Source organism: Sapajus apella, unplaced genomic scaffold, assembly GCF_009761245.1.
Source record: "Sapajus apella isolate SASKATOON/1434 unplaced genomic scaffold, GSC_monkey_1.0 scaffold70, whole genome shotgun sequence".
Taxonomy (NCBI): Eukaryota; Metazoa; Chordata; class Mammalia; order Primates; family Cebidae; genus Sapajus; species Sapajus apella.
Window position 1 is genome coordinate 7,307,011 of NW_022437010.1, and position 23,469 is coordinate 7,330,479.

At 44.3% G+C, this 23,469-nt stretch overlaps 1 protein-coding gene across 3 annotated transcripts in view; it reads right to left on the minus strand.

The window, feature by feature from the left end:
* Window positions 1-23,469, minus strand: part of CUNH6orf201 (chromosome unknown C6orf201 homolog) — a 74,966-nt gene extending 51,497 nt beyond the window's left edge. The window contains exons 1-3 of one of the 3 annotated variants that reach the window (XR_004260367.1): window positions 23,005-23,469; window positions 14,924-15,303; window positions 3,922-4,120 (exon numbers count right to left, since the gene is read on the minus strand). Coding sequence is in view for 2 of the 3 variants with exons in the window: in XM_032250054.1 (XP_032105945.1) it covers window positions 3,922-4,120; window positions 14,924-15,116 (392 nt within the window). In the remaining variant the exon portion in view is untranslated. Of the gene's footprint in view, window positions 1-3,921; window positions 4,121-14,923; window positions 15,304-23,004 lie in introns of those variants that run through there. The other 2 variants (XM_032250054.1, XM_032250053.1) reach the window with 2 other exon arrangements.

Here is a 23,469-nt window from a genome sequence, read left to right on the forward strand (position 1 = left end):
CTCCGTAAATGTCGTCAACTCAAAAAGCAGAAGTTGGAGCTCTAATATTAGCTCTTCAAAAATTCCCCCATTGTGTGCTTAATATTATCCCTAATTCCTCATACGTTGCCAATCTTGTTCCCCTATTGCCTCAGGCCACTATAAGGGACAATATTTCAACTCATCTGCTGCCCTTATTTCTAGCTGTTCAAATATTGCTGTCCCGTCACAGTAAAACCGTCTTCCTAATGCATATTCGCAGCTACTCCCATCTTTCAGGGCCCTTGGCAACTGCGAACAAAATTGCAAACACTAGTCTGCGGCTGATTAATTCTTTATTTACCAATCCTTTTTCTTCTCATCAATTCTTCCATCAGAATGCCCATTCACTAATAAAATATTTTTCTATTCCTAAGCAGCAAGCTCAGCAACTTGTCTATTCTTGCCCTACTTGTCAGGCATTAACATTTTCTAGTGCTGCCATAGGCACGAATCCCAGAGGCCCTGCTCCAGATGAGCTAAGGCAAATGGATGTTACTCAGATTCCCAATCTTAAACCTCTCCCAGATGTTCATGTTTCTATTAATACATTTTCCAACGCTACCTGGGCTTCTCCTCAAAAAGGTGAGCGTGGGGCCAGGCGCGGTGGCTCAAGCCTGTAATCCCAGCACTTTGGGAGGCCGAGGCGGGTGGATCACGAGGTCAAGAGATCGAGACCATCCTGGTCAACATGGTGAAACCCCGTCTCTACTAAAAATACAAAAAATTAGCTGGGCATGGTGGCGCGTGCCTGTAATCTCAGCTACTCAGGAGGCTGAGGCAGGAGAATTGCCTGAACCCGGGAGGCGGAGGTTGCGGTGGGCCGAGATCGTGCCACTGCACTCCAGCCTGGGTAACAAGAGCGAAACTCCATCTCAAAAAAAAAAAATGAAAAAAAAAGAAAGATGAGCGTGTTAATCACATTCATAATCATCTTTTTCAGGCTTTTGCTGCTTTGGGTTATCCTCATCTGCTTAAGACGAACAATGAACCTGCCTATGCTTCTCAAACATTTGCTGCTTTTTGCATTCGCTGGGATATCAAGCATACGTTCGGCATTCCCTATAATCCTACTGGACAAGCCAATGTAGAACAAGCTCATCACCTGTTAAAGCTAGTTCTGAAAAAACAAAAGGCGGAGTTGCCTCCCTTGACAAAGCCGTGAGTTAGGATTAATATCGCTTTGTTGACTATTGACCATTTACTTTTTAAAATGCCGGCAGTAATCTCACATGCGGTCACTTATTTTTCTAACCCACAAGAATCAGATAAACCATTAATATTGTATCAACAGCCACCGGATCCCATGTGGAAGGGGCCAGTGCCCCTTATCACATGCAGAGGAGGCTATGCTGCTGTGCTTCTCCTACAGGTCCTCTGTGAGTTCCTCCTTGATGCGTTAAACCATACCATGAGTTGGCATCAAGGATTGAAAAACCTGATCCCAAAGTTCTGATTGATGACGACCGAGCAGCCAGAGAGAAAGGCACCTACTGTTCCCCAGAGAAGGGGAAGGAGATCATAAGTTGCCTACTTGGGAGAACATGAAAATCCTCTGGTCACACTGAAACGGCTATTCGTAATGCAGGACAGGAACTTACACCAGAAAATTTATTACTGGCTGTGATGGCAACACTCACAGCTTCTTCGATCAAAGTAGGGGTCTTAATGGCAATACTGTTATGTTTTGTCTCTGCTAACACCTATGTCCAATGGACCCAGACCACAGTGCAGGTTGCTAACCAATCCAACTGCTGGATGTGTGCCTGGTTTCCTGTTTCTAGTGGTGCAGGGTGTCCATGGAGTATGCACCCTGAAGCTCCGTCCCAGTGGGAACATCTGGAGTGGTGGCAGAATAGAAAAAACCATATCCTGTAATGAGATGTGGCGGCAGTTTAAAAGATAATTTATAGAAAAAGACTGGGGACATTTTTTACAGTGGAAAAAACGTCACAACATTCCTGGTTCCTTATTTTCTTGATATTTAAAGTGGCGTCACACCAAACTGCCCCCTAAACCTTCCTTCGGGTATTCTGTGTGGGACGGAACTCTCTGGTATACCACGGAAAAAGTAGTGTTGCCCCAAAGGATTCCGAGCTGTATTTCTCAAAAAGAAGAAATTCCAGTAGGTAGTTCACCTACGGAATTGTGTCAGACCATAAGTGTACCAAATTCAAGCACTAAATGGGGATGTGAGACGCTGACCAGTCGATCGGGGCAAAACAATTCTTATGGAGTATATGCTGTCTCTCCTGGTAATTTATGGTTCTGTGAAAGTCATGGCTGGTTATGCCTTCCATTAAATTGGTCCAATATCTGCTGCTGGGGAAAGCCACACATTCCGGCCCGAATCCTTGAACATCTTCCTCAATTACCAAATCACTGGGAAATGGTAGAACATAAATATCTGTCTAGACGCCGCCATGCCTCCTGGTGGCACTATTTAACAACTGTATTTTCGCCACAAGCCAGGGCAATCTCAACTGAACAATCTGTAGAGGCCCTCGCCAAGCACCCAGCTGCTGCCTTTAATGCAACTCAAGCAGGAATTACGTTGCTGAATAAAGAAGTAAGCCAGATTCAAAGAATTGTGCTACAAAATAAAATGGCTCTAGACATGCTCACAGCAGCCCAAAGCGGGAGGGTGTGCTATCATGAAAACCGAGTGCTGCACCTTATCCCTGATTAGGTGTGTCTGTGTCTGTGGCTTTAAAAACCATCCAAAAAGAAGTTTCTAAGATCCAAACAATTCAGGTGGACCCCATCCAACAATGGTCCCAGCACTTTGGGAGGCCGAGAAGGGTGGATCACGAGGTCAAGAGATAGAGACCATCCTGGCCAACATGGTGAAACCCCATCTCTACTAAATATACAAAAATTAGCTGGGTGTGGTGATACGAGCCTGTAATCCCAGCTATTTGAGAGGCTGAGGCAGGAGAATCACTTGAACCCAGGAGGCAGAGGTTGCAGTGAGCTAAGGCTGCCCCATTGCACTCTAGCCTAGCGACAGAGTGAGACTCTATCTCAAAAAAAAGGGTGGGGGTGGGGAGGGAATTGTGGAGAATTTCAGCAGCCTCAAATATTCCTGATTACTCCTTACTGCAAGTTCCCAGAAGCAGGAGATCATACATTGAGACATACTCACCCTATTGATAAGAGGTTGTGGATGAACTTAGCAATTATGCACTTGGCCAGAACTCGAGAATGCTGAGTACCCTATGAAAGTGCTGATGTTCCAAGAAGATACATTTGCTTTCCAATAAACCTCCTCTGCTAGGCCTGATGCAGGTGGCTCACGCCTGTATTCCCAGCACTTTGGGAGGCCAAGGCAGGCAGATCACAAGGTCAGGAGTTTGAGACCATCCTGGCCAACATGGTGAAACCTCGTCTCTACTAAAAATACAAAACAATAGCTGGGTGTGGTGGCACTCACCTGTAATCCCAGCTACTTCGGGGGCTGAGGCAGAAGAATCACTTGAATCCAGGAGGTGGAGGTTGTGGTAAGCCAAGATCGCCTCACTGCACTCCAGCCTGGGCAACAAAAAAAAACCAAAAAAACAAAAAACAAAAAAAACCCTCCTCTGTTCAAGAACATTTCCTGAACCTTTGTCCTTAATAGTTTATAATCAGATTAATTATGAATTAGGTTCTTCCTTGTATCCTCAGTAAACATGCTGTGGAACAAACAGTTGGGGTCAGTCCTCGGCTGGACTGTCCACTGCTTTGCTGTTTCTCTGTGTCTTGTTTTTCTTTACCCAGGGACTGTGGGCTGCAACAATTTTTATGCTCTCTGTATATGTTAAAGACCGCATTAAATCGTTTTTTAGCTAAGGCATATAGAGAATTTGTGATCACCCTGTGTATCTCTAAGTATATCCACATAGGGCAGAAATTAGAGTCTACCTGACAACTATGGTGGACATGGGAGGCTCATTCGTGTTTCTCTTCAGTAAGTGACATTTCTTCCACGCATCATTTACATTGTTGATGATTTTTCTTTTCCACGGGGGCATTCTGTTCGGCTTTGGGGTCAGATTAATCTCTTCTGGCAACTGATGTCTTGCTAAGATTCTTTCTAAGCCAGAGAGTTCAGGATTCTCACCTAGTAATAGAATAAGCATTAATACATTCAATGTTGCTTTCCATCTGTGCATAGCAAGAGTAACACGACACTGGTTTGAGAAAAAATACATATGCAGCTTAATAATTCTTTTTTAGCTTTGTCATTCCTTTATTCCAACAATAATACTGAGCACCATTTAGATCTTAGCCTGGTCCTAGACATCTAGCAGATAACATCGTAAATAAATAAAAGAATGAACAAAAAAGCAGACATGCTGGGACCGCACGGAGTTTGTTATGTGTGCCTGATTCTCAAACTAACGGCGAGTTACCATACAATTATTGTTATTGTGATCTCACTTTCCTTTTAACTGCATACTTAATTGGAGATGCACATTTGGAAGCTTCCCAGAAGAAACAGGGTGAAATTATTGTCAGGCTCCAAAACTTGGGGCTCCCTTTTATTGGCGATTTTGCCTGAGCAAAAGTTACTACATAGGACTGAACTTAAAACAGCAGCGTGCTGTCAGTTAGAATGTGGGAGTGTGACTTACTGTTCTTTTTGACTCCACAAAATTCATTTCTGGTCTGGCCATAAATGGGCGGGTTTTTTCTCGCTCTGTTATAAGAATGTCTATTTTCAGCTATGCCAGTGGGAAATGCCTTCCTTCTTTTGGGTGCTCCAATAACTGAGGTTTGGACCGCTGCAGGCTACTGTAGAAACTCTCCGGGTGGCCAGTGGTACAGCTACAACAGCATGGTGGAGCCGCTTTGAGAAGATGAAGTCAATAACAGAGGGGCTTAGATCCTTTGTTATCAGAAATGGAATAGTATCCCTCCCTGGTCAGCCAGCAGCTCCATGAGAGCTCCAGAATAGAGTGTAGTGGTGCAATTACAGCTCGCTGCAGCCTCAACCTCCTGGGCTCAAGCAATCCTCTGACCTTAGCCTCCTCAGTAGCTGGACTACAGGCATGCACACCACACCCAGCTAATTTTTGTTATTTTTTGTAGAGATGGGGGTCTCACTTTGTTGCCTAGGCTGATCTCAAATTCCTAGCCTCAAGCGATCCTCCTGCCTCAGCCTCCCAAAGTTAACTTTATATTTAAAATATAAAAGAAAAACCTGGGTTTTAAAAAAAAAATTATGGATGTTTAGTTCTTTTTCTTTCATTCTTCATGTAATCATTTCTGGGTAACCAATACAGGCAAAGCATCCTGCAAGTGAAGAGTGGGTTGACAGGAAAAGGAACAAAACCTATTTTTTTTTTTTTTTTTTGAGATGGAGTTTCGCTCTTGTTACCCAGGCTGGAGTGCAATGGCGCGATCTCGGCTCACCGCAACCTCCGCCTCCTGGGTTCAGGCAATTCTCCTGCCTCAGCCTCCTGAGTAGCTGGGATTACAGGTACGCGCCACCATGCCCAGCTAATTTTTTGTAATTTTAGTAGAGACGGGGTTTCACCATGTTGACCAGGATGGTCTTGATCTCTTGACCTCGTGATCCACCCACCTCGGCCTCCCAAAGTGCTGGGATTACAGGCTTGAGCCACCGCGCCCGGCCAAAACCTATTTTTAAGGTCAAAAGAAATTTCTTCTAGAGGACGACTTTGGACCCAGCAGCAGGGAGACATCAGTATCCATTATTAAAGTCTTGGTCTGATGAATGAAAGTCAGAGAAATAGGGTCATGTCTTCAGGATGCATTTGCAAGGCAATCACTATATGTTTGGAAATGGCATCTTGGCAATGAAGCAAACTTTTAGTGATGAATTCACAACCTCGAAGTCCAGCGTGCTCCCAATGACTGGACTTAGCCTGAGGCCAGGTCCCTGAAGGCACAAATTCAGGACTCTGAAGCACATTTCTTCCCCCTTAATGCCATTCACCTCACTTGCGTGAACCTCCTTAAACAAGTTTCCAACCGTAGCAAATAATCACTGCACCCACACACCTCTGAAACAAAGGACCTCACTGCTGCTTGGCAGTTGTACATGGCAGGAACTACCAGCTGCTAAACATCTATCGGTGTATTGACATCTATCGGTGTTTACATTGGGAGGCTACAGAGACAAAATCTAATCAACATGGAATGGGAAATTCTCTAGAAAATCAAAACCCATTTCTCCAACTTCATGTAATTACTGCATTTTCAATTTTTTTTTTGGGGGGGGTGGAATCTAGCTTTGTCACCCAGGCTGGCATGCAATGGTGCAATCTTGGCTCACTGCAACCTCCACCTCCCGGGTTCAAGCAATTCTCCTGCCTCAGCCTCCCGAGTAGCAGGAATTACAGGCGCCTGCTGCCACGCCCAGCTAATTTTTGTATTTTTAGTAGATATGGGATTTCATTGTGTTGGCCAGGCTGGTCTCAAACTCCTGACCTCATGATTTGCCCGCCTTGGCCTCCCAAAGTGCTGGCATTACAAGCGTGAGCCACTGGCCCCCGCCTGCATTTTCAATGTTAATGTTGCATTTTAATTGCAAAAGTAAAATGTTTCCACTGGAATAATTAAAATGAAAAAACTGAGCCAAGTCTACATAGCAAAAAGGGAAAGCTTTCCTTTATTTTCCCTCTCCAAGCTCTATCCTTCAGAGGTAGTCACTATCCTGAATTTCCTGAGTCTCCTTCAAAACTCCTTTTTTTTTTTGAGACAGAGTCTCACACTGCTCATGGCAACATCCGCCTCCCGGGTATGCTTCTGCCTCAGCTTCCCAAGTAGCTGGGATTACAGGCATGCACCACTATACTTAGCCAATTTTGTGTATTTTTAGTAGAGATGGGGTTTCGCCATGTTGGCCAGGCTGGTCTTGAACTCCTGATCTCAAGTGATTCACCCGCCTTGGCCTCCCAAAGTGCAGGATTACAGGCATGAGCCACCACACCCAGCCTCAAAATTCTTTTCTATGCATTTATATACACATACATATATACAAATGTACAGTTTTCTTTTGGCATACTTGGATCCATATTGTGTATCTCCCTTTGTAGCTTATTAAAATTCTACAATATGCATTGTAGCTATGCTAATGTCAACCTTCTGTTTAATACTATTCCTCTATATAGATCTATGCCTTCATTTAATTATTTTGCTACTGGATGTCATTAGGTCATTTAAATTTTTGACTATTATAAACAATGCTTCAGTGCATGGCCATGTTCATGCATCTTTGTGTTCAGCTATAAGTTATTTCTCTAGGATAATAACTGGAAGTGGAATTGCTAAGTAGAAGGACATGTAAGTGTTACAGGACATGAAAATATAAATTTTTCCACTGTCTGTTTTATCCAAGACACCAAAGTCTGAGGAAAGTTGAGTAGGTACCACACATGCATGCACAGCATACCTATCAATCTTTGAAAAAACTGAGCATTCTTTCAGAATTCGTGAAGGCGCCTGAGGATTTCTTTAGACACAGAATTGGGGTAGTGCTGTCTACTATATCATTTCCCTCCCCACCCTTGGCTTTAAGGGGACTTTAGAGAACAACCTGGGGAATTGGACTATGTCTCCTAATGCTGGTGCATCAGTTTCCTAGGGCTGTCATAACAGTGTCACAAACTGTGTGACTTAAAACAACAAATTTATTGTCTCACAGTTCAGGAGGCTGAAAGTCAGAGACGAAAGGCCATACTTGAAACCTTGAGGGGAGAATCTTTCTTTGTCTCTCCCTAGTTTCTGGTGTTTGCCTGCAATCTTTGGTATCCTTGACTGTGGATGTATCGCTCCCATCTCTGTCTCTACTGTCACAAGGCCACCGTCTCCTGCTTGTCTCTGTCTTCTTATAAGGACACCAGTCCTACTGGATGAAGAACCCACTTGATACCTATTATGACCTCATCTAAGTTTAATTAATTACATCTGCACTCTGTAACTACCCTATTTCCAAATCTAGTCACGTTCTGGGGTACTGGGGATTAGGACTTTGGTATATCTTAAAGGACTTATATCTTGTTGAGGGACTTCCATATATCTTGCTGAGCCCATAACACCTGGAAACACAATGGTGAGTGGCTGGGATCACAGCTGCCGTGGCCACAAAGAAAAGAGGCAGTGTTGAAACCAACTGTGCTTTCACCAACTGGGTGAAGGTATGGGGGACAAGGGCACAGATTTTCTATGGGCTTGATGTAAATCGCATCTGGGCATGGTGGCTCACACCTGTAACCCAGCACTTTGGGAAGCTGAGGCAGCGGATCACCTGATGTCAGGAGTTCGAGATCAACCTGGCCAACATGGAGAAACCCTGTCTCTACTAAAATACAAAAGTTAGCTGGGTGTGGTGGCACATGCTTGTAATCCCAGCTACGCAGGAGGCTGAGGCAGGAGAATCGCTTGAACACGGGAAGTGGAGGTTGCAGTGAGCTGAGAACACAGTGCCGCACTTCAGCCTGGGTGACGGAGTGAAACTCCATCTCAAAATAAATAAATAAATAAATAATAAAGTTTAAAAATTTTTAAAAATGTAAATCCCTTGAAAAATACAGTTGATCACTGAATAACATGGAGGTTAGGGGCACTGACCCCTGCACAGTTGAAAATAAGCATGTAAGTTTCTTTTGTTAAAGAGTCTTGCTATGTTGCCCAGTCTGGTCTCGAACTCCTGGGCTCAAGTGATCCTCCTGCCACAGCCTTTTGAGTAGCTGAACGTGGTAGTATAGCACCCTACCACGCCACCACACTCAGCTACTTTTTGGACTTTTGACTCACTCAAAACTTTTACTAATAGCCTACTGTTCACCAAAAGCCTTACTGTTAACATAAACAGTTGATTAACACATATTTTATATGTCTTATGTATTATATATCACACTCTTACAATAAAGTAAGCAAGAAAATGCTATTAAGAAAATCAGGCTGGGCACAGTGGCTCGGGCCTGTAATCCCAGACCTTTGGGATGCCGAGGCCAGTGCATTGCTTGAGGTCAGGAGTTCAAGACTAGCCTACCAACACAGAGAAACCCCGTCTCTACTAAAAATACAAAAATTAGTCAGGCGTGATAGCAGGTGCCTGTAATCCCAGCTACTCGGGAGACTGAGATGGAGACTTGCTCAAACCTGGGAGGCAGAGGTTGCAGCGTGCCGAGATCGTGCCATTGCACTCCAACCTGAAAGAGCAAGAAGACTCTGTCTCAAAAAAAAACAAAGAAAAGAAAAAAGAAAAAGAAGAGAAATACATTGACATTAGTGTATTTATTGATACCATAAGTCGACATCATCTGTTTACAAGATAAATTGTCTGTCTGAAGTACAACATCATGACTCTTCTCTGCTTCTTGGAAGTACTTCCAGCATCACTAGTGGCCCTTTTGTGAATCCCATGGTGTTAGTCAAGTTTCATGGTATTACACTAAACATGAAAAATACACGAGGACTGTGAAATCACTTTACTGTGATCTGCAGTTTACTGCAGAGATGAACTGCTCGCACAGAAATGATTAGCATCACACGGCATTTTAAGTGGATACTCACACCACTTGAGCTCACTGCAAGAGCAACGGGAGGTGGTATGAGATTACTACAGCACTACAGTATTACTACAGTTAATTTTATGCCGTTATGATTTAATACTGCATCTTTTTTTCTTTGAGGTGGAGTTTTGCTCTTGTTGCCCAGGATGGAGTACAATGGCATGGTCTCAGCTCACTGCAACCTCCGCCTTCCGGGTTCAAGTGATTCTCCCGCCTCAGCCTCCCAAATAGCTGGGATTACAGGAATGCACCACCATGCCCAGCTAATTTTTGTATTTTTAGTAGAGATGTGGTTTCTTCATGTTGGCCAGGCTGGTTTTGAACTCCTGACCTCAGATGATCCACCGCCTGGGACTCCCAAAGTGCTGGGATTACAGGCGGGAGCCACTGATCCCAGCCTAATACTGCGTCTTTACTCTCGTTTACGTTTATCTTGACTGTGAAAGGCACCAAGTACGTAAGTGTTTGTGTGTGTAAGTTTTTATAACTTTTAACTTTTCCTAAGAGGCATGTGTACATCTTACAGTAATAAATGATAAAACACACCAATATCTACATATATTCTATGCATTCATGATACTCTTTTTCTTTTTTCTCTTTTGAGTCTCACTCTGTAGCCCAGGCTGGAGTGCAGCGGTGCAATCTCAGCTCACTACAACCTCCACCTCCCAGGTTCAAGCGATTCTCCTAACTCAGCCTCCCAAGTAGCTGGGATTACAGGCAGGAGCCACCACACCCAGCTAATTTTTGTATTTTTAGTAGAGAATGGATTTCACCATGTTGCTCAGGCTGGTCTCAAACTCCTGACTTCAAATGATCCACGCAAAATTCCAGCCTCCCAAAATGCTGGAATTACGGGCATGAGCCACCACATCCAGCTCCCTTTTTCTTAATTTTTTGTTATTTCTAGGCTATATAATTGGTCTGCGAATTTTTTCGAATTGTGGCAAATCTTCAAAAAAATTTCCAATGTATTTATTGAAAAAAATCCACCTGTAAGCGGACCTGCACAGTTTAAATGAGTTGTTCAAGTGTCAGCTATAATAGTTTGGGGCCTGCTTGAACAGGAGGATCTCAAGAGGGTTTCCATCAAAGGATGATGCAATCTCAGTTGAAACAGGATGGAAGTAAACCATACAAGAGCTGGGGAAGGCGGTGCTATGGTCTGAATCTTTGTGCCCCTCAAAATTCATGTGTTAAATCCTAACCCCCAAGGTGATGGTATTACATAGTGGGCAGGTCTTTGGGAGGGGATCAGGTCATGGGGGCGGTGTCTTATAAACTAGGGCTGAGGGAGACCCCCGCCCCTTCCCCCTTGTGAGGATGCAGCAGAAGTTGCCCTCTATGAGCCAGAAAGTTTTCTCCAGACATGGTATCTGCCTTGATGTTAAACTTCCCAGTCTCCAGAACCATTAGAAATAAGTTTTTCTGTTTATAAGCTACCCAGTCTACAGTATGTATTGTTGTTATTGTTATTGCTGCTGTTGTTTTGAGATGGAGTCTCACTCTTCTTGCCCAGGCTGGAGTGCAACGGCATGATCTCGGCTCACTGCAGCCTCCGCCTCCAAGGTTCAAGCGATTCTCCTGCCTCAGCCTCTCGAGTATCGGGGATTACAGGTACCTGCCACCACACCGGCTAATTTTTGTATTTTTAGTAGAGACGGGCTTCCACCATGTTGGTCAGGCTGGTCTTGAACTCCTGATCTCAGGTGATCTGCCCGCCTCTGCCTCCCAAAGTGCTGGGATTATAGGCGTAAGCCACTGCCCCAGTTCCAGGCTACCGTATTTTGTTATAGAGGCCCAAATAGACTAAGGCACCTGGCGGGATGGGAGAGAAGAAATGTCAGCAGGAGGCTGTGAAAACTGTCAGCCTGGGGAATTGCCAAAGAACCCACACAACCCCCCCCCCCCCGGGAGACACTCCGCTTTTGACAGCTGCCACTCCCAGAGGGTACAAATGCCAGACCACAACCTAAGATTTTACCATCTGAAAAAACTCCACAGCTCCTCACCCCAACGCCCCCACCCCCACCCCCATCAACCTAACAGAAGCCAGTGAGGGAGGGGTTGGAGCAAGGTCAGAGAAAAGAAACTCACCTGGTTTCTGAGTCTAAATAAGACCAGAGCAGCGGGGAGCAGAGAGATTTTAAAGTAGATGAGAGTTTAAGGTTTGGATTAGAGTGGACTTTGTATTATATGAGTATGACCAGGAAAGCTATGAGATCTACCTGTAATTTCACCCAGGTGAGGAAAGGGTCAACAGAATGGGTCAGAAGGGGGAGCTGTGAGAAAAAAAGAAAATTATCTTCTGCTTACTTTCTACCAAGTTCAGCCTCAATAAGCCCTTAAAATACGTTTGAAATTTTGACAGACTTCCAAGTTTTCCTTCACAAAGCCTGTATCAGGCCAGGCGTGATGGCTCACTCCTGTAATCCCAGCTTGGGAGGCCCAGGCGGGAGGATCGCCTGAGGTTGGGAGTTTGAGACTAGCCTGACCAACATGGAGAAACCTCATCTCTACTAAAAATACAAAATTAGCTGGGCGTGGTGGCAGGCGCCTGTAATCCCAGCTACTCTGGAGGCTGAGGTAGAAGCATCGCTTGAACCTGGGAGTCGGAGGTTGCGGTGAGCCGAGATCACACCATTGTACTCCAGCCTGGAGACAGAGTGAGACTCCGTCCCCACCAAAAAAAGCCTGAATCCATTAGGATGCCTTTAATAGTGTGAGAAAGTGCTAACTTTTCCACATGTTCATATTCATATCTAATCATTCTAAATTTGACTGATATCATGGTCTAAAAATATCTCCTTGACCGGGCGCAGTGGCTCATGCCTGTAATCCTAGCACTTTGGGAGGCCGAGGTGGGTGGATCACCTGAGGTCAGGAGTTCAAGACCAGCCTGGTCAATATGGTGAAATCCCATCTTTAAAAATAATAATAAATAAATAAATAATCTCTTTTTTATTTTATTATTATTTTTTTGAGACAAAGTCTTACCCTGTCACCCAGGTTGGAGTGTAATGGCGCGATCTTGGCGTGATCCCAGGTCAAGCAATTCTCCTGCCTCAGCCACCTGAGTAGCTGGGATTATAAATGTGTGCCACCACACCCAGCTAATTTTTTAGTATCTTTAGTAGAGACGGGGTATCACCACATAGGTCAGGCTGGCCTCAGGATCTGCCCGCCTCAGTCTCCCGGGATTACAGGCATGAGCCACAGCACCCGGCCTAAAAATATCTCCTTGATGTGTCTTTTACTTCGTTGATGACCAGAGTGTTTGAACACCTTTTATGCTTATTGATGATCTGTAGTTAAATCCTGTGAATTGCCTGTCCATATATTTATTCTATAAGGTTACTTATATTTTTCTTGATGATTTATGAGTGCGCTTTATGTAATGTGTAATGTAATCTGGATATTAGGATTGATTCACAATACTCTGGATTCAGGGGGTAGGGATTTCTCAGAATAGAAATGGCCAAATTTGCCATCATGGTTTAAAATCATTACACCAATACCTATCTTTCATCCCGAAACTGTGTCTTTTTTTTTTTTTTTTTTTGAGAAGGAGTCTTGCTCTGTCGCCAGGCTGGAGTGCAGTGGCGCAATATCGGCTCACGCAACTTCTGCCTCTTGGGTTCAAGCATTCTCCTGCCTCAACCTCCAGAGTAGCTGGGATTTCAGGCACCCGCCATCATGCTCTGCTAATTTTTGTATTTTTGTAGAGATGGGGTTTCACCAGCTTGGCCAGGTTGGTCTTGAACTCCTGAACTCAGATGATCTGCCCGCCTTGGCCTCCCAAAGTGCTGGGATTACAAGCAGGAGCCACCTCGCCCGGCCTCAGAATTGCAACTTAATCTCTATGGCAGCTGCTTTTTTGTTTTTGAAGTTCATGAGCACAGGTGGCTGCCGCTACCTTTGCCCTCCACTTAAGCAGGAACAATTCAGAAAGCAGACTCCACCCAATTCTGCAAATCGCCCCCCTTATCAATGACCCTGACAGAATTTCAGGAGTGGCAGGCCACTCCAAACTGCAAAAAGTACAGTTTGCTTATAATCCCCAGGAGGAAAGAATATATCCAGCTTCTTCTGGGTGCAATCATGGCCACGGGAGGGAGGAATAGCAGGAAACAGAGCAAAGGAACAAAGTTCAAAACTTGACTTTCCACTTGAAAGTTCTCTCCCTAATCTTAAAATAAAATCTAAAGCTTAAATTATAAACGTAGCTGCCTTTCCCTCTTGGTACCCTTTCCATTGTCCCACAGGTGAGCTTTGTCTAAAGAGTAGGGTTAGGCCTAACTTGGCTCACAAAAGACTATTTCTGCAAAAGGAACATGAAGAAGCAATGGTTATTCAGCACATGAGTAAATTCCAGAATACGGAAGTCCATGGATGGGGACATGTGCCTGGAGGACGAATCACACCTGCAACGTAAAGAACAAGTTCTGGCTGGGTGCAAGGGCTCCCACCTCGAATCCAAGCACTTTGGAGGCAAAGGCACGTGGACCACTTAAGCTTGGCAGTTTGAGACCAGCCTGGGCACCATGGAGGTTGGGGGGGGGACATCCTTACAAAAAATTTAAAAATTAGACACTGCAGTGGCAATTTGCCTAGAGTCCCAGCTACTGCGGAGGTCGAGGTGGGAGGATCACATGAGCCCAGGAGTTTAAAGCTGCGGTGAGCCACGATTATGGTAAAGCAGGAGCGGCCGCGAACAAACCTTCGAAGGAAGTGGCTTTTTATTTGGCCGGGAGTCTCAGCAGACTCCAGTCTCAAGAACTGAGATCCCCAACAAGAAAATCCTGGCCTCTTTTAAAGGCTCACAGTCTTAGAGGGTACATGTGAGAAGGTCGTGATCGATGAGGTAAGTGAGGGGTGCGTGACTTAGGTGGGGGTCTAATCGTGATTAAGCAAGGACAATGCCTTCCGGGGAAGATTCCTCCACACCATGCCTGTGATCTATACATAAGATAGGAACTGGGGCGGGGAGAGGTGGGGGAAGGTGGGGGCAGGTGGGGGCAGGTGGAGGGAGGGTGGGGGGGTGTTGATCCTTAACCTCCAGTCCAGCTAGTGGCACCGGTTTTGCCTCCTCCACTGACCTTGTGCCTTCTATTTTCAACTTTTTCTTCTTTTGAAATGCAAGGCTAAGGGGAAGTGGTCTTAGAAGCTTTAAGAGGAAGGACTCTCCTTCCTCAATTGCAACCCTGCCCTCCAGCCTGGGGAATAAAGTGAGACCGCCCCCCCCCGTGTGAAAAAAATAATAAACTAAATAAAATAAAGAGTAAGCTCTTAACTGTGGCTAAAAGTACTGGCAGTTTGTGTCAAGATAAAGTGTATGCTTACTGAAAAGAACTCACGCCTACCCTCTACCCACGTACATTTTTTCTTGTCCTCTTCACTCTTGTAGGAATAAAGCTTCTCCACCAGGTGATTGGGAAGCAGCTTGTGGAGGTTAGACAGCGCCTCAAAGGTGTGACATAAAACTTCTGGCTGGGCATAGTTTTTCGGTTTCTCACACTTGTCAAGGAGTGAAAATTTTATCACGCTGGATCTGCTGCTGGCTGTTCTCATGATGGCCGGTGGCGTCACAGAGAAGAACAAACCGAGAACATGAGGGCGGGGGGGCTTGCAATTGTTCTCCCGGCAAGCTTTCCTCTGTCTCCAAGCCGAGGTGGAATGGACTTTCTGACCTCTTATTGCCCGGGATTCTGAGAGTCACAATGGCCCAGGTATTGGTCTGGAACCCAGCGTGCTCATCCTCCATTCAAAGCAGAGGAAATCAGCCCATTGAAAATATCCTGCCAAGTCATTCGGGGACTTTTGGCAGAAACTTCACTCTTGTGTCTGGACGTGGACAATTTCTGGGGAAAACTGAGAGCTTTGCTAAAAGGAAGAGGGGAAAGTGAGGGCGCAAATATCCAGTGATATTTTCCCATCTGGTACTTTGTAGAAGTCTTCCTCCCTGTATGTACCTAATTAAGGCTCCACAGACCTACGAGGCCTCAAGAGAGAGTAGTTACATCAGCACAGTTCTTAGCAGAACCGAGGAAAGAGCTTCATCGTCCACAACTGAGGAAATGCCCCGATTAACACAGGTAAGAAGCCAAACTGCTTCTTATGCTCTTATCCACAGAAAACAAAGTAAACAATGCTCAACCAGAGCTTTCCCATTAGAAGCCATTCTCCATTGTAGACCAAAAAGCAGAGAACAATAGAAGTATTAAATAATCTTAAATCACCACACTTTTTTTTTTGAGATGGAGTCTTCCTCTGTTGCCCAGGCTAGAGTGCAGTGGCGTGATCCTGGCTCACTGCAACCTCCACCTTCTGGGCTCAAGCAATTCTCCTGCCTCAGCCTCCCGAGTAGCTGGGATTACAGGCATCTGCCACTGTGCCCGGCTAATTTTTGTATTTTTAGTAGAGACAGGGTTTCACCATCTTGGCAGGCTTGCCTCGAACTCCTGACCGCATGATCCACTCGCCTTAGCCTTCCACAGTGCTGGGATTACAGGCATGAGTCACCACGCCTGGCCTAAAATAACCACAATTGATAGCACAGCCCAGAACAAGCTAAAAGCTGCCAAGAACTAGTATCAGATTTGGAACAAAAATGCAAATAATAGGGTTTGTTACAGCTACTTTTAGATTTCAGCGTGCACCACCAGGAGCCAGCTTCCCCATAATTGCTCTACCCTTCATGAACCAGCTGGAGAACCACACTGCAGGTTGGTGAGAAGCAGAGAAGGCTTGTGAGCCTAGCACGCTATGGCATGCTATGGCAAACCCGGGAGCGTGGGCCAGCTTTTTACCAACCTTAAAAACCTTTGGCCAAGACTATTAAAGCATTATGATTATATCATATGATACTTTAGTGGCCAGAGCAGCAGATATAAAATTCCATTCATATATATATATATATATATATATTTTTTTTTTTTTTAAGATGGGGTTTCACCATGTTGGTCAGACTGGTCTGAACTCTCGACCTCAGGTGATCCGCCTGCCTTGGCCTCCAAAGTGCTTGGATTACAGGCGTGAGCCACCACGCCTGGCCATATATATATATATATATATATATATATATATATTTTTTTAATAAGAGACAGAATTTTGCTCTATGGCCCAGGCTGGAGTGCAGTGGTGTGGTCACAGCTCACTGTAGCCTCCACCTCCTGAGTTTAAGCAATCCTCGCACCTCAGCCTAGATAGGGTCTTGCTATGTTGCCAGGCTGGTCTCCTGACCTCAAGCAATCCTCTCGCCTCAGCCCCCCAGAGTGCTGTGATTATAGGCGAAAGCCACTGCGTCTGGCCCATCCCATTTCTTACCTTTCAACCTGCAGACTCAAAAAGTAAAACTTTAAAAAATGAAAATAATATACTTTAAATGCAAGTACATATTTAAAATATGTTACATAACCAACAAGAACCATTTGAATTCAGTGTGATTCTCATAATTTTACAGGCGTTTTGGTGGGGAGAAAGGGGGTAGAATATTCTGGCAGCTAGAAGACATATCCCCAGCTTCTTTCTTTCAAGCAAAGTTGAGTGCATTCCTCTAAACCTTCATTTATATAAATAGCAAAGAACAAACCATGTTGGCCATTCAACATGCCAAGGAAGTGATCTACTAAAATGTAATTCTTTACATTCCATGTAAATTGGCTCATATGTTCTTAGTCACTGCACTCAATAGCAACTGATGGAATGTTTATAGTTACCTGACTCATGCTGACCTTGGCTGAAATCTGAAGTAGGTCACAATTATTAATTTATTTTATTTTTTTTTTTGAGACGGAGTCTAGCTCTGTCACCCGGGCTGGATGGAGTGCAGTGGCATGATCTCGGCTCACTGCAACATCTGCCTCCCGGTTTAAGCAATTTTCCTGCCTCAGTCTCCAGAGCAGCTAGGATTATAGGCGCCTGCCACCACGCCCAGCTAATTTTTGTATTTTTAGTAGAGACGGGGTGTCACTGTGTTGGCCAGGCTGGTCTCAAACTCCTGACTTTGTGATCTGCCTGCCTCAGCTTCCCAAAGTGCTGGGATTACAAGTGTGAGCCACCGCACCTGGCCTAAATTTTGTTTTTAAATAAACTATCAGATGGAAATATATACATATATGTATTTTTTTCCAATGAATTAACGCTTCTAGGAATCAGTCTTATTCGTTTTCTCTAATTATGGTATGGTTAAAGAACACTGTTCAGGATGGGAGACATCCATCATGAATGACACTTGGCAAATATTCTGCTGCTAACCAGCTGTGTGATCTTGATCTGAGTCAACCAGGTCTCAGCCCATGGTGCTAATATTCTTTGATGGAACAAATGCTTTCATTTTGTATTTTGTTTTGTATTCCTCTTATTTCCAGTTCTATTATTCACTGGCTAATAGATTTACCTTTTCAAAACTGGGCTTCTAATATGTTATTATTTTCTCCCAAGTCTTTTCTTGTGATGAGAGCCGCACGCTGGGCCAGCAGCCCGCGTAGGTGCCAGCAGTGTATTATTAACTAAATTGATCCCGCAGCGCAGCAGCTGCAAGACTCTAGGTTGTTTTTCTAGTTAGGCTGATCTTTTATTCATGACTTTTAGGTAAACGTAATTCCTTTTTCTGTTCCTAAGAGGGTTTCTGTGTCTCCTGAATACCTCCCCCTTCCCCACTGCCATGGATGATATGACAAGATCATCTGGCTTCCAAAAGGCAAGGTGTTCAGCAATGTTCGAATAGAGAAGATTATCTCCAAGTTTTTAAAGGAAAGCATTCTAAAGAAAGTGTTCCATTCACAACAAATGAGGTGGGAGGGGTCTGACGACCAGAAAGGGGATCCAAGCTACACCTTTCCCGGCACCAGAAAGTAAGTTCTGACGCTGAAACTTTAACCAAAATTTAAAGTGAATTTGTGACATAACGCTAGGAAAATATAGTTACAGAGTATAGGCATCTGAAGGATAGAAAGGCTTATGAAGCAATTCAAATTGCAGAAATCAAGTCTTAAAGGAGAAATTATATGCTTGAGAATTTATTCAAAAGTACTAGCTGCAGCATATGCAGATGTGGAATTCACTGATTGATGTGTTTATTTTGCTTCCTTTTGGAAATATGTTCATATCCATCACTATCACATTGGTTCCAGGAATAAATAGTTTTTAAACAATATTTCCCATATTTTTCCAACAAAATGATGGCCTTTCAAATAAGACATTGCTATGGGAGCCGAGTATTAAAGATTAATTTTTAAAACTTCAAATTATAAATATTTGAATATATATTTCTTAAAAAGGAATTATACAAACACAAGAAAGGATATTGAGGATGAATGCTCATAGAATAGAGTTCTAAATCAGGATAAATTTGCCACTGCTGAAAGACAAAGCAGTTGCTCAAAAAAGAAAAACAAAAGACTAGATCGCTAAACCGTATGCTAAATACAAGTTGCCCATAATTGAATTGAAATGTTTCCCACTGACTTAGCATCTTATTTGAGAACAAAAATATTATTTAGAAAATATTGTCCTGACTTTCAGAAAATGTTGCATAATTATATTGAACAAAATTCTGCTGTAGGGTGGGTATGGTGGCTCAAGTCTATAATCCTAGGACTTTGAGAGGCTGAGGAGAGTGGATCACCTGAGGTCAGAAGTTCAAGACCAGCCTGACCAATATGGTGAACTCGCAACTCTACTAAAAATACAAAAAAATTAGCCGGGCGTGATGGCAAGTGCCTGTGGTCCCAGCAACTTGGGAGGCTGAGACAGGAGAATTACTTGAACCTGGGAGGCAGAGATTGCAGTGAACCAAAATCGCACCACTGCACTCTTTCGCCTGGGCGAAAGAGTGGGATTAGCCATGACCTTGGCAATTCTAAAAAGAAAAACAAAGGGAGATGAGGGCAGATGCATGGGTAATATCAAAACGTGAAAGATACTGAAGGAGGTAGACTGAAAAAGACGACTTTTCCCTCCAGAATAATTAGAAACTAAGTAATGTTGCTACTGACATGTCTTTGCATAACCCAGGACAATGAAAAGGAATGTATGTCAAGGTGCTTTCCAAAGTAGTTATGTGGTAGTCAATGTCACGGCCTTTGTTATAGGAGGAGAAACTGAGGTGGACAGCAAGCTGTGCTTACTGGACTACTTACTGACTAGCCCAAGGCTTGCCTTTGTCTCCTTAGCCTGCCTCCCTTGTAATTAACTTAAGAGCTTGTTAAATGCCTGAGATAGAGAGCATCTGCCTCATTCCTACTGTGGTTTCACTTGGGATCAGCTAACGAGGTGCAGGTTTAAAGTAAGCCAAGCTGAGAATACCGCTAAAAACTGAATCCTCAGCATAGCCACGAGATAGCTGGAGGTGTAGGGACTAAGGGCTTGGCTCTCTGAAATTTGCTGAAAAATCAACTTGCAAAAGGCAGAGTAACTGGGGAAACGGCATACAAATATATTTAGCATGTGTGTACACATCATACAGAATAAAAACTCAGAAATATAGGGGAGAGTCTCCATGTTTATGCTTCGGTTCAACAAAGTATGGACAGCTCTGTAGAAAGATGATTGGACAAAAAGGGTCTGATCTGGTGCTAACAGCCTGAGTGGGGAACCCAGCAAGGCCTGTCTATCTGGATTCTTCTTGGCCTCTCTGAGCAGCATTCCTTTCTTCTGGATATGGGGCAGGGCCCTCTCTGAAATGGGGGTCTTATGACCTACAGTCAAACAAGGTAGGTCAGGTAATTTTTTTATGGCCAGTTTTTACACAGAAAGGCCAAGGGAAAATTGGAGTCATATTTTTAGGTTTTATGGCTGGCTTTGGGGAAAAACCATTCTGATTTCTGTAACCTGCATTGGAGAAAGGGATTCTAGTTTCTCTGGCTAGCCTTGGAGGGAGACTGGGACTGAGAGACAGGAAGGCAGAAGATCAGAGAAAAACTTCTGCTTCTGAGGCTATTTCTGAAGTTGGGGTGCTGTTTACCAAGCCCCAACAGAAGGAAAGTGCATTCTCTTTGGCCTTGGGATTGATGTTAAGCTGGATCTGAGCTGCTGTAGAAAATGACCCACTGTCCAACCCCCTATGCTGGGCCAGAACCAGATCAGACCCACAGGTTTGGAGAGGGCACCATTTCCAAGTTGTTGCTTTTATATTGCACACCACCAGAGCCATGCACATTTAGCAGTGAGGGGAGGGCCAGCCACGATTTTGATGCTGATGTCAAAGCATTCAAAAGTCTCCAGAGAAAGGGAAAGGAACATTTTTAAGAATAAGTTTTGTTAAGAAAAAAAACTTAGAGGATGTATTTATGGATGACAAATCTCAGAAGGACTCTAAGGGATCAGGAATCAGTTTGAGTTCTGAAACAAAAGAAAATGGCATGAATAGAAACATAAAGCAAGGAAGATAGGAAATGTGTAAGCCAGGTCTGTGGAATTCACACACAAGCACACATAATTTCTGTTTCAAGAACGTCTGTAAAAACCATTAGCTGGGAATACATGGACCCCAATATTTACTCCCATTCACAATTTTTCTAGTAATTTTAAGTTGAGAAAGGTTACATAATACATCTAAGGCTCAGGTTACTCAATTATAAAATAGGAATAACTAGGCCGGGCGCAGTGGCTCACGCCTGTATTCCCAGCACTTTGGGAGGCCGAGGGGGGCAAATCACCTAAGATCAGGTGTTTGAGACCAGCGTGGCCAGCACGGTGAAATCCATCACTACTAAAAATACAAAAAATAGGCGTGGTGGTGGGTGCCTGTAATCTCACCTACTAGGGAGGCTGAGGCAGAAGAATTGCTTGAACCTGAGAAGCGAAGGTTGCAGTGAGCCGAGATCACACCATTACGCTCCAGCCTGGGTAACAGAGAGAGACCCTGTCTCAAAATAAATAAATAAATAAAGGAATAACTAGTGGTACCTGCTTCATTGGATTATTAGGCATATACCTTGTTTAATCCATATGAAATGTTCCACACCATGCCTGGCCTATAGTCATCACACCATACATTCCAGAAAATCCTATTTTTGCAATAATTAAATCAATTCAAACATTTATGGAGTGCCGTACCTACTACAGTACCTGCCAGGCACTCTGTTAGATAGAATATGGGTTAATAATACCTTCAAGGTGTTGAAAGAGAATGAGATATTGTAAATGAATAATTATTATAATGAAGTAAGGATCTTGGAGGAGATAGCAATTTACTCATGTTTTCTTTTTCTTTTTGTATTTTTTCTAGCAATTTACTCTTCCTGAGTAGTCAAGAAAAATGACTTGTGAGTTAGAACTATATGACTAGAACTTGACAGGTTGAGAAATAAAAAGGAGGTACTATTATAGGAAGAGTAACTGATTTATGCCCTGGAGGAGAGTGCTTAGGAAAATTGTGCGATGTCCGATGTGCTTGATATGTAGTGGGTGCTGGAAGGGTGATGAGCAGGTACCTAAAGGATGGCTGCAGAATTTGGGTTTCCTTCTTGAGACATTAGGAGGCAGTTGGGCAGGTCTGTATTTTAGAGCAGCAGTACGGAGAACAGCTGAAGGAGGAGGGCGCCTAGAAGGGAAACCTCCAGGGAGCCTGCAAGGAATGAGGTTCATTTACTTACATGGATCGTGCTTCTACTGTGTGCCCAGCACAGTTTTAAAGGGTTGGGGATATAGAAATGAACTAGATAGGCAAGGCACCTGCCCCCATGGACTTTTATATTATACTGGGGAGAGACAGACAATACAAAAACAAACAAGTAAACAGAATTAGCAAGACTATGAGGAGTACGAAGAAGTAAATAAAACAGAGTGTCATGAAATAGAATAAGGTAGGTGGTAGGTGGGAAGGGCTTCTTTAAAAGGAAGGTCTTTCTGAAGAGAAAATGGAAATGCAGAGAAAAGGGACAGGAGTCAGGGATCAAAGACCTGAGAAACCCTTGAAATTGTGTTCAACATCTGGTAAATAAATGTATTTTTACAGGGAGACTCTCAAAGGGGCATGGCCATGATCTCATCCCCCCAAAATAATGTTTAGTATTCATTTGCTGTACTTAAATATATAATTGTGTTTAAAAATTATCTCTATATCAATCAGTTGTAGTTGTACTTATATATATAATTAATTTTAAATTTTTCTAACAAACTGTTGAAGGTGGGGGAGATAGCTATCTAGATATATCTGACTAGATACAGAGATACTCTTCCCCCACCCCTCCACTGATTTCATGGAGCTGTAATAAGAGATATGCATTTAGGGGTACAAAATTGGGCTCTGTGATTTAAATGTATCCTCTACATTAAAAAAAAATCATGTTTTGTTCTTCCTATTGAAAGGCTGATGACAGACCTAAAATTGACCAGTAGTCTGCTTGGTGTCAACAAAGATGCCTCTTCTTCTATGTTAATCATTTAATATATTGTACAAGCATAGATATAACTTTACATATATCAACACCTCTAGCTTAGTCTGGAGAAACACGGGGCAGTGCTCCTGGCTTGATGAGCGCAGGCGGTGGGGCGGAGGCGGGTGGGCCAGGCCTGGGTGCCAGAGGCCTACTGGCCGCCTCGCGGAGCGTTCAGGCTGGAGAGGCCCAGGGAAGGGCCGGGAGGCCTCGGAAAGGGCCCCGGGAGAGTCAAGAAGCCCAGCAAGGCCCAGAAAGGCACCAGAAGGTCCAGGACGCCTGGGGGAAAGCCCGAGAAGGCTCCGGAGGGCTCCGGGAGGCGCAGGCTTTGGCGCGAGGCCCCTGGGCGGCCCCTCCAGGCCAGGATGGCCGAGTGGGCTGCGCAGCAGCCCCGGAGGGGGCCGGGCGGGGCGCAGGGACCGGGCCTGAGGCTCGGTGTCCTGCCCCGGCGGCGTCGTGCGGCCCGCGGGCTCAGCGGCCGGGTGACCCCCGAGAGGCTCCGCGCCTGGGCGGCCGCCGGCTACCCCGCGGCCCGCGAATAC